This window comes from Bombina bombina, chromosome 5, assembly GCF_027579735.1.
Source record: "Bombina bombina isolate aBomBom1 chromosome 5, aBomBom1.pri, whole genome shotgun sequence".
Lineage (NCBI taxonomy): Eukaryota > Metazoa > Chordata > Amphibia > Anura > Bombinatoridae > Bombina > Bombina bombina.
In genome coordinates this window covers 345,032,353-345,044,313 of record NC_069503.1, presented here as the reverse complement: position 1 = coordinate 345,044,313, position 11,961 = coordinate 345,032,353, and the positions used below count along the sequence as shown (strand labels likewise).

Below are 11,961 nucleotides of genomic sequence, written 5' to 3'. Positions count from 1 at the left end.
CAATGGTACCAGATGTATATTCTCGTGCTGTACAATAAAATAGTGTTGTACCCTCTTTGCCGTGTCCTGCATTTCATGACAGGCGCTAAAGCCCAGCGCAGTTAGGACGGAATAAAACGCCATAGTGGCTTTAAAAGGTTAAAATAATTTCACAGCAATTATTAGGTGATATAACACGACAAACCTATTCCCAAATGTTTGCAGGGTGTTTTGAGAAGCCTCACGTTGATCAAAAACCTGCTGGTATTGAGAGAAATTATTGCAAATCTTTGGGGGGGGGGGTTTGTATTTGTATTTCATTTTATATTGTATATAGTTGTCTTACCTTCACATTCAGATGCAGGGAGATAAAGAGCTCTTAAGCAAGCTAAAATTTGCCATTCTAGTACGAATATTTGAGAAAACTCTCTGTACATCCGAACTCGCCAGACCCTCACCCGAGAGCTTTGAGATTCGGGCTCTCATTCGAATCTCGGCCAGCAGATGGCAATCTAATTCTAGTTGACCGTAAAAGCAGCTAATTTCGGGTGAAAATGTCAGTGTAATTCACTCTGGAGTTACAGATGGCGCTCTAACTGTTTCACATAGATTCATTTCCCAAACGTGGGTATTTATGATTTTTTTCAGTCTTTCCTGTTTCTGTCCTTTCACTTCCGCTTCCCCGTGTCCTTGCAACCATGCCTGAGATGAGCAAAGAGACTAAGCAGCGCTTGCAAAAGGTTTTCAAATGCGGACAGTTCACCATCCGCTGGGGATTTATCCCCCTCGTCCTGTATTTAGGTCAGTGACAAGTCAACGTTACAGTGTGTACAAGGGTTTGTGTATCAGCGGAAGTACTACGTCTGCGTGTGAGCTGCATTTAAACATTGAACACCTGTCGGTCTCTAATTAATTTACACACTCCTATGCCACCCTTTGCCCACTCTTGCTTTAAGCCAAACCATTTGCTGCCAGTGAGTGTGCACACTACTTAGCAATGCAGTCGTGGTCTTGTAGTTACGGGGTAGTGGTCTTATTACATATTCCCTTTAAAGTAGTGATTATAAATACACAAAACTTTGAAATAATAATAATACCCCATATTAAATGGCAAACATGCCCCATTAAAATGTTTTGATGTTCTTCATAGCATCTTTTTTTTTTTTACACAGAGAAGTTGCATTTGATATCTATGTTCTGCCGCTCACAGTATAAGGTAGTGTAGGGATTACAGTTGTTTTTTTCGTATGAATTCTTTGAACAAGCTTTTGGATATCAATGGACCTGCTGTACATTTATTAGGAGTTAGAATAAATGTGTAAGCAGACATAGATGAATACGTTTAAAACATAGGGTCCAGTGGTATTTCTCAAACCTTGAAATCTTTGACCATTATCATATTAATTTACTCCATGCTTGCTCATATTAAAAAAAATAAAAAATCCTATGCACAGAGGTGTTGCTGTCCGAAAACTAACATGCAGATCCAGCTCTGTGCTTCTTCTAAAGAGGTGCTCTAGCTAGCAACAGTGCTTTTGACACCACCATCTTAGGGCCAGATTACGAGTGGAGCACAAAATATCGCTTACGTGACTGCAATATTTGTGCTCCACGCAGTAATACCAGTGAACTGTATTACAAGTTAGGTGCAACGCAAATGAGACCTCGCGTTCGCATTACACAGAAGCTTTGCGCTCACAGGAGCGCGCTTCCATAGGCTCCAATGGGATCATCGTTCTCGTGCCATGAGACATATATAGACATGTCTAAATGTAGCCACCTATCGGCAAGTGCTACCCAGGTCTGAACCAAAAATGATCTGGCTCCTAAGCTTATATTCAAATAAAGATACCAAGAGAATGAAGAAAAATTGATAATAGGAGGAAATTAGAAAGTTGCTTAAAATTTCATGCTCTATCTGAATCATGAAAGATTAATTTTAACTAGACTATCCCTTTAACTCATAAATATATATATATATATGTATATAAGCATATACATATCTATTTACAGGGAACACACAGTCCCCATATACCACAATGTAAAGGCACTTTACTCCCTCATAAATGATTTTTGCAGCTATTTAAATGTAGCTTTTTTTCTTTTCTTTATTATTATTTTTTTAATAACTACAACACACTTTATTTTGGGGGCAATTGGGGCACATTTTGAAAATTAACCAGAGATCTGATCTCTGGTTAATATTTAGAGCGCTAATTGTTACCCGCAAGCTCGTGGCTGGTTATTTGTGTGCTCATTTCTGGGCACACAATAAATTAGTGCTCCACTTGTAATCTAGCCCTTAATGCAATGCAAATTTATTGCACATGTGTGCGATCAGGAAGACGTTATTACATGCCCTTAGTGGGTTTGGAAACGCACAGTATTTTAATAGAAAAAAAGCAGTGAAAACAACATAAACACATGCCTAGTGAGGAATTATAAACAAGGATCCCATTTTAACTATCCTATAATCTAAAAGGCCAGGTATGTTTGTCTGAAAGTGTCATGCTCAGTAGAGACTGCGCAAGGACAAACATACCTGGCTGTAAGGAAGGATCAGTCAGTGGACGGGAGCGGGTGTAATGGGGGCGTGGCTGGACGGGAGCTTGGGCGGGTGGGACCGCTTCACTGCAGAAGGTGGCCCGTGTACACAGACTTTAGGACTGGTTAATAATAAAACAATAGAAATGGCTTCATGTCTCTTTAAAGGGACAAAAAAGCCAATATTTTTCTTTCATGATTCAGATTGAGCATACAATTTTAATCAACTTTCCAATTTACTTTTATTATTAAATGTATTTCATACTCTTGGTATCCTTTGTTGAAGGAGCAGAAATACACTACTGGGATCTAGCTGAATACATCAGGTGAGCCAACCATGACATATATTTGCAACCCCCAATCAGCAGCTAGCTCCCAGTAGTGCATTCTTGTTCCTAAAATAAAGCATGCAATTTTAAACAAATTTCCAATTAACTGTTCATAGTCATGAAAGAAAAAAAAATTGGGTTTTATGTCCCTTTAAACCTAGAAATGTCCATCATTTTATGAGTTTGAGAACTTAAAATAGTTGCATAGAAAATATGGGCTTTATTTATAAAATAAGCAGGAAATGCTGTTTTATCTGTACACTACCTTGTTCATCTCTTCTTATGTTTGTGAATTTATAACTCTTGCATTGATGGCTTCTCTATTGTATTGGCTCCTAGAGGTATTTCACATGATCCAGAATGGCATTTGTTGTACTCATTTTTTTAGTGTACAAGCACTTTGTAAACCATTTACACAATTTGTATTATTTACATGAGAGTTTCCCTTTTTCAGCATAAAGAAAATTTAAGAGAACTGATGGGAAGTAAATAGGAGGAACCGTGCATCTTTCCCCAGTAGTGTTGGTTATGAGCCATGACTGGTGGGGGTAGACATTCTAAAAAGCTAACCATATGGGATATTGCAGTGGTATAGATTTAAATACAACAAAGTCTTGAGTAAAAAAATGAATATAGGCAACATCCTAAATTTTACATAAGTCAGACGTTGTCAAAATATAAACAGGAGATTCTGGGATACGTAAATCCTTGGGATTTTGTGGCATGGCTTCTAAGGTTTTCTGGAATGTTCAACATGCGCTTACAATTTCTTTATTTTAAAGGGACAGTCTACTCCATAATTTTTGTTTAAAAAGATAGATAATCCCTTTATTAAAAGGCTATGATACCCAAATATTGAAACACTTGAAAGTGATGCAGCATGGCTGTAAAAAGCTAAACATTTCTATGTAAAAAAGAAAGATATTTTACCTCAAAATGTAATAAGTATTCAAACCCCATTACAAAGGACTTTAACCCCTTAACGACCAAGGACGTACGCCACACGTCCTCTAAAAAAATACACTTAATGACCGAGGACGTGTGGCGTACGTCCTTGGTCTGGAAAGCAGCTGGAAGCGATCCTGCTCGCTTCCAGCTGCTTTCCGGTTATTGCAGTGATGCCTCAACATCGAGGCATCCTGCAATAACCCCCCTTGGCCATCCGATGCAGAGAGAGCCACTCTGTGGCCCTCTCTGTACCGGACATCGATGGCCGGTTTCGTTGGTGGGTGGGAGCCAGTCTGGGAGGCGGGTGGGCGGCCATTGATGGGCCGTATGATGTGGCGGGGGGCGGGGGCGTGGGCGGGAACGCCGGGTGCGCGCGCGCGGGGGGGGGGTAGGAAGCGGGTGGGAACCGCTACACTACAGAACATGTATGGGGGAAAGTGGCAGTGATTGCCAAAAATATATATATTTATATCGATCTAAGAGATCTGGGAGGGGTGGTGGGTTTGTCTTTTGGGGGGGGGCAAGCTACACTACAGAAAACTATTTTAAAATAATAATAAAACAAGGTTTTACTATAAACTGGGTACTGGCAGACAGCTGCCAGTACCAAAGATGGCTACTAATAAGTTAGAGGGGGATGGGTAAAGAGCTGTTTGGGGGGTATCAGGGAGGTTGGGGGCTAAGGGGGGATCCTCCAGAGCAGCATATGTAAATATGCATTTTTTTTTATTTATGTTTTATCAAGGATAGCTTTTTTTTTTAGTACTGGCAGACTTTCTGCCAGTACTTAACATGGCGGGGACAATTGTGGGGTGGGGGAGGGAAGAGAGCTGTTTGGGAGGGATCAGGGGGTGTAATGTGTCAGGTGGGAGGCTGATCTCTACACTAAAGCTAAAATTAACCCTGCAAGCTCCCTACATGCTACCTAATTAACCCCTTCACTGCTAGCCATAATACACGTGTGATGCGCAGCGGCATTTAGCGGCCTTCTAATTACCAAAAAGCAACGCCAAAGCCATATATGTCTGCTATTTCTCAACAAAGGGGATCCCAGAGAAGCATTTACAACCATTTGTGCCATAATTGCACAAGCTGTTTGTAAATGATTTCAGTGAGAAACCTAAAATTGTGAAAAATTTTACTTTTTTTTTTATTTAATCGCATTTGGCGTTGAAATGGTGACATGAAATATACCAAAATGGGCCTAGATCAATACTTAGGGTTGTCTACTACACTACAATAAAGCTAAAATTAACCCTACAAGCTCCCTACATGCTCCCTAATTAACCCCTTCATTGCTGGGCATAATACACGTGTGGTGCGCAGTGGCATTTAGCGGCCTTCTAATTACCAAAAAGCAACACCAAATCCATATATGTCTGCTATTTATGAAAAAAGGGGATTGCAGAGAAGCATTTACAACCATTTGTGCCATAATTGCACGAGCTGTTTGTAAATAAATTCAGTGAGAAACCTAAAGTTTGTAACAAAATGTGTGAAAAAGTGAACAATTTTTTTTATTTGATCGCATTTGGCGGTGAAATGGTGGCATGAAATATACCAAAATGGGCCTAGATCAATACTTTGGGATGTCTTCTAAAAAAAAATATATACATGTCAAGGGATATTCAGGGATTCCTGGAAGATATCAGTGTTCCAATGTAACTAGCGCTAAGTTTGAAAAAAAGTGGTTTGGAAATAGCAAAGTGCTTCTTGTATTTATTGCCCTATAACTTGCAAAAAAAAGCAAAGAACATGTAAACATTGGGTATTTCTAAACTCAGGACAAAATTTGGAAACTATTTAGCATGAGTGTTTTTTGGTGGTTGCAGATGTGTAACAGATTTTGGGGGTCAAAGTTAGAAAAAGTGTGTTTTTTTCCATTTTTTCCTCATATTTTATATTTTTTTTATAGTAAATTATAAGATATGATGAAAATAATGGTATCTTTAGAAAGTCCATTTAATGGCGAGAAAAACGGTATATAATATGTGTGGGTACAGTAAATGAGTAAGAGGAAAATTACAGCTAAACACAAACACTGCAGAAATGTAAAAATAGCCTTGGTCCCAAACGGACAGAAAATGGAAAAGTGCTCTGGTCACTAAGGGGTTAAGCAGAAAATCAGTATGTCTGTCCCGGGACAGGCAAGGGAGTGAGCCTTGTGCACACTCATGTTATTTCCCTATTTAGTTTAAGGAAGTTTACTATGAAATCTCATGAGAGTTAAAGGGACACTGAACCCAATTTTTTTTCTTTTGTAATTCAAATAGAGCATGCAATTTTAAGCAACTTTCTAATTTACTCCTATTATCAATTTTTCTTCATTCTCCCCTTTACACAAACAGGAGCAAGTTGTAGTAGGTAGCTGACGGTATTCTCATAAAACTTTGGGGCTTGGTTAGGAGTCTGAAAATCATAGCAATGTTATTTAAAAATAAGCAAAATTATACTTTTTTTTTGAAAAAAAAAACTTTATGGGCTATATAAATCATCTACAAAACATTTATGAAAAAAATGAGTGTATAATGTCCCTTTAACCTCTTTAGCTAAAAACAGAATGGCCATCATTTTGCATGTTTCTGCAAACTTTGTAGGTTTCCCTATTACATTGGTCAACACCCCCACATATTCATATCAATTCCAGTAAACTTTCTGTTTGTGAGTAAAAGTAATATATATATATATATATATATATATATATAATATGATATGATGCAATAAGCCAGCACTCTCTGTCCTGGATACAATCAAGCCGGGGTGCTTCCCAGAGTTAAATACAAAGAAAAGTCCATAGAGAGCACTCTCCGTATGGCAAAACAACGTTTAATCCCGTGTAAACGTTTTCGGGGCGTGACCCCTTCATCAAACAAGTGGCTCCTAGAATTATTTCCCTGGCCCCTAACATTTTTGTTTTTTACAAGTATCACTGTCTGGCTCCTAAATATTCTATTATAAAGATTGTTTCTCACCACTAGTAAGTCACAATCTTCTCTTTATACAGGGAGTGCAGAATTATTAGGCAAATGAGTATTTTGACTACATCATCCTCTTTATGCATGTTGTCTTACTCCAAGCTGTATAGGCTCGAAAGCCTACTACCAATTAAGCATATTAGGTGATGTGCATCTCTGTAATGAGAAGGGGTGTGGTCTAATGACATCAACACCCTATATCAGGTGTGCATAATTATTAGGCAACTTCCTTTCCTTTGGCAAAATGGGTCAAAAGAAGGACTTGACAGGCTCAGAAAAGTCAAAAATAGTGAGATATCTTGCAGAGGGATGCAGCACTCTTAAAATTGCAAAGCTTCTGAAGCGTGATCATCGAACAATCAAGCGTTTCATTCAAAATAGTCAACAGGGTCGCAAGAAGCGTGTGGAAAAACCAAGGCGCAAAATAACTGCCCATGAACTGAGAAAAGTCAAGCGTGCAGCTGCCAAGATGCCACTTGCCACCAGTTTGGCCATATTTCAGAACTGCAACATCACTGGAGTGCCCAAAAGCACAAGGTGTGCAATACTCAGAGACATGGCCAAGGTAAGAAAGGCTGAAAGACGACCACCACTGAACAAGACACACAAGCTGAAACGTCAAGACTGGGCCAAGAAATATCTCAAGACTAATTTTTCTATGGTTTTATGGACTGATAAAATGAGAGTGAGTCTTGATGGGCCAGATGGATGGGCCCGTGGCTGGATTGGTAAAGGGCAGAGAGCTCCAGTCCGACTCAGACGCCAGCAAGGTGGAGGTGGAGTACTGGTTTGGGCTGGTATCATCAAAGATGAGCTTGTGGGGCCTTTTCGGGTTGAGGATGGAGTCAAGCTCAACTCCCAGTCCTACTGCCAGTTTCTGGAAGACACCTTCTTCAAGCATTGGTACAGGAAGAAGTCTGCATCCTTCAAGAAAAACATGATTTTCATGCAGGACAATGCTCCATCACACCCGTCCAAGTACTCCACAGCGTGGCTGGCAAGAAAGGGTATAAAAGAAGAAAATCTAATGACATGGCCTCCTTGTTCACCTGATCTGAACCCCATTGAGAACCTGTGGTCCATCATCAAATGTGAGATTTACAAGGAGGGAAAACAGTACACCTCTCTGAACAGTGTCTGGGAGGCTGTGGTTGCTGCTGCATGCAATGTTGATGGTGAACAGATCAAAACACTGACAGAATCCATGGATGGCAGGCTTTTGAGTGTCCTTGCAAAGAAAGGTGGCTATATTGGTCACTGATTTGTTTTTGTTTTGTTTTTGAATGTGAGAAATGTATATTTGTGAATGTTGAGATGTTATATTGGTTTCACTGGTAAAAATAAATAATTGAAATGGGTATATATTTGTTTTTTGTTAAGTTGCCTAATAATTATGCACAGTAATAGTCACCTGCACACACAGATATCCCCCTAAAATAGCTATAACTAAAAACAAACTAAAAACTACTTCCAAAAATATTCAGCTTTGATATTAATTAGTTTTTTGGGTTCATTGAGAACATGGTTGTTGTTCAATAATAAAATTAATCCTCAAAAATACAACTTGCCTAATAATTCTGTACTCCCTGTATGCTAGCAGTATATATACAATACTATCCCAATAATAATGTCCTACAAATAATAATAATAAACAAATGCCTTTTATATATTTAATTTTTGACCAAAGTAGAACATTAATGGCGTCAATGCAGTGTGACAGATGAATAATAATTTAGGTGTCCCACAGAAATAAGTATGTTCCATTGCAACAAAACAAAAAACATGCTTGTTACAAAGTTTCCATACGACCCATGAAAAAAAGTATTTCGTAAAAAGTTTTTCAAGGCTGTATTGCATGTTTATTTTGTATTTTTTATAATTTATACTTCTTTATAATATTACATTTTTAATATTTATTTCGTATTTAAAAAAGACATAAGGGTTGTAAAACAGAATTTAAAAGCACCTTTTCAATTGATTTAAGAAAAAGAAAAAAAGTCTTATTTTTAAAGATGTCCAATTAATTACTGCATTGACTGTGGGTTGACTGCACATAGCAAATACAGGAATACTGATGAGAGTCTGCAATCAAAGGAGTGGGAAGTGCCTGAGGCAGTAGTGACTTAGGGGCTTTAAACCAGAATGTGCTGAGGTTTTCTGATGGCTAAAACAGTAGCATGCTTTTAAATTGTCGTCTTATTTTTAATATTTAATAAACCTGATTGGTAATGTCTGAGCATTTTCCAACTGTACAATTGCCATCAATACAGAGAAATAATAAAACAAACAAGCAATGAAAATAAAAATGGTTGTATAGGTATAGCCCATACTCTGTGCTTGCAGCTCAAATAGTGCTGTCTTACTTCTTTTGTGAGAGCGTCCTTGCAAACTCAGGTCTGAGCATTTTATAACCATTTTCTAAACTTTTATTTTTCAGGGTTTAAAAGAGGAGCAGAGCCTGGTATGCCTGAGCCGAACATTCTTAGGTAAATATTTGCTATGAGCTGCAGGTTTAGGAATGCTGTGGCTTCTAAAGATGCAGGTACTATCTATAAAGTAGTGGGAGAAATAAATATCAGGGATAACTGCACAAAGGATAAACAAATGAAATGGCTTTAGTGGATGTTAATGTTATCTAAATGTGCAACTGGTTTTGTTAAACTTTACTTGTCCTGCAGATAAATTAACTGGAGCCAGATAATTCTAAATGATTCTTTGTTCTATGCAAAGCTCTTTGGAGCATGGTCTTAGCCCTCTTGTATTGATTTGTTTATTTTATATTTATGTATCTGTATTACTTACTAAACATGAACCAGTGTCATTGTGTACCCCTGCTTGTACCTGGCACTACAGAATGTGGTAGCCGGTTATATATAATAGCTTTTTTAAATCCGATTTGATTATATTAATTATCTATAGCTTTAGCCTAGGCCATCGCAAGTTGCACTCACCTTTTATTGTCATTTTTTGTATGTTTATATTGTGCTCCATGTGCCTAGGAGTGCTCCCTTCAGCCTCACATGCCTCCAAAGCACCACCTGCACAGCTGCTCCGCAATCAGTATGCTCACTTTGGGTCCCCGTATAAAGAGTGTCCCCACCTACTCTGACATGGGACACCACCATTTCTAAATTGCAAGCTGCTGCAGTGGCTGCGGCTCTCGGCAGCATGGAAAAGGGGTATAAAAGTGAAATAGGTACAGCGGGTGTAATGCCTTCTGGTGCACTAGCACACAGCAACCACCCCCTAAAATTGTGGCAGGCTGGCCCCAGATGCCGCACCTCTGGTAGCCCAGTCTTGGCCCTGACTTCTGCTTCAGGTCTGGTCTTCCCTTGAGGGAGCGGATGCAGTGAGTTGTATTGTAAAAGCAGCAGCATGCACTACTGGGAGATAAACACATTATCTGTGCCAATGACGAGGTAAATGTGTGCAGCTGCTCTTGAGCCTACCTACTAGGTATGCTTTTCAACAAAGGATACGAGAATGACGAAAATTACATGATAGAAGTAAAAGGTTTTTTAATTGCATGGTGAATCTAAATCATGGAAATGTAAGTTTCTCTTGAAAGTTAAAGTTCCCCTTTTTAATTAAGAAAATCTTTAGTCACATGTTTTGCAATGAGTCTTTTTTTTAGAGGATTTTTTTCTGCAGGTCATTTTGCTATTTAAATCAATTTTAAATTAGGCAGTTACATTGAAACACCAGCTCAATTGCAATGTGTTTATTAACTGGAGAATAAAGCAGTTTTTGAAATTGTTTATTATACTGCAGAAGATGAAAATTGCATTGCAAATTAGCTGCAGAGAACAAAAATAAATTTTAAGTTTTTAAAATGTCTTTTGAATAAATGTTTAATTTGCATTTAGTGTAACATCACATATTTCTAAGCTATAATGTAGTAATAAAATGGGAGCTCACAACAATGTCTTACATTCAGGGGTCACCGCTTTGCAAATAGGGAAAAGCTAGGGAGCAGTGCGCTGTGTTAACTTACATAATCCAGCCAGAGCACAGTGCTGTTTGAACAGCTGGATGTGGAGCAGCACTGCAAATGCAAAAGTGCTAACAGTTCCTGCATATGTCCTGCATTTTCTGCGATGACATCTCAGGTCACTGCATGTTCTGCCTTAGGCTCTCAAGTAATGGACACCACAATGTTGTAGCTTGTTATCCTAGGGTTGAATGTCCATTTTAAAGTATTAGTTGTCCTTTCTTTATAAGAAACATATAGGGTACTTTCCAGAATCTGGGCATTTCTATACTTCAGCACTAGTTTTTCAAGCACAATTTTTAGTATATCTCCATCTAATTGTTTAAAACTAGAGATATTTTTCAGCATAATTTTGTCTCTGTATATAATCTTGTTAACTTATGCCATAATTATCATTTTTCATTTAATCTTTTGAGGCAAGTTCCAATTATTATCAAATTTAATTTTCTTAACGTAGAAGATAAAGGTGATAGACCAACTTCACATTAAACAGGGGCGACACATGGCCTAGCACAGTCAGATGAAGAGTGATATGTTAAAGGGAAAGTACACTGTAAAATAGTTTTTCGATTAATGTATTTACAGTGACTTGTACTAACAGGTGCAGAGTATAAAATATTTGAGAAATTGCATTTTCGGGTTTATTTGTGTATATGAAGTAGCTGTTTTTGTGCTTTGAAACCACAGCCTATTACAATGGGTTGAGCTTCAGGTAATATCAGATCTCATTTTGTTATCACTTTTATGTACACAGACTTGCTTCCTTATCTTATATTTGTCTGGAACACCAAAGCTCAATACATAGATAGAACAATGGAAAATTATCATTTTATTACTTAACTATCATGCCCCCCACTGAGGGTGTAATCTCTTCTGCTGGCTGTGTTTACTTATGCTTGTGAATAGCGTATACGCCAGTATCAAAACTTTCAGTATAGGTTGGGAAACCACAAGCTAAATCAGCTATTTCAAATGCTGAAATAGGAGTAAAGGAGCTACTTGCAACCAATTTAATACACTCTAGCAGGTAAAAGGGTTCATTGGGAATAATTTAAAGGGGAGAAAGTTTTTGGGTGAACTGTCCCTTTAATGCTTATCACCTACAGATTGCTGATCTTGAGAATTGAACCATACCCTCTACAGAGAACAGCATGGATGTACTATGAACTTTTAGAGACTTTGGGGCTGATTTAAT

General features: G+C 38.2%; 1 protein-coding gene across 1 annotated transcript; it reads left to right on the top strand.

Moving 5' to 3' along the window:
* Nucleotides 1-650: 650 nt before the first annotated feature.
* Nucleotides 651-9,265, top strand: TOMM7 (translocase of outer mitochondrial membrane 7). Its single transcript, XM_053715726.1, has 2 exons — nt 651-780; nt 9,213-9,265. Exons 1-2 carry the CDS (start codon nt 678-680, stop codon nt 9,263-9,265), a joined length of 156 nt encoding a protein of 51 aa, XP_053571701.1. The 5' UTR covers nt 651-677.
* Nucleotides 9,266-11,961: the final 2,696 nt, after the last annotated feature.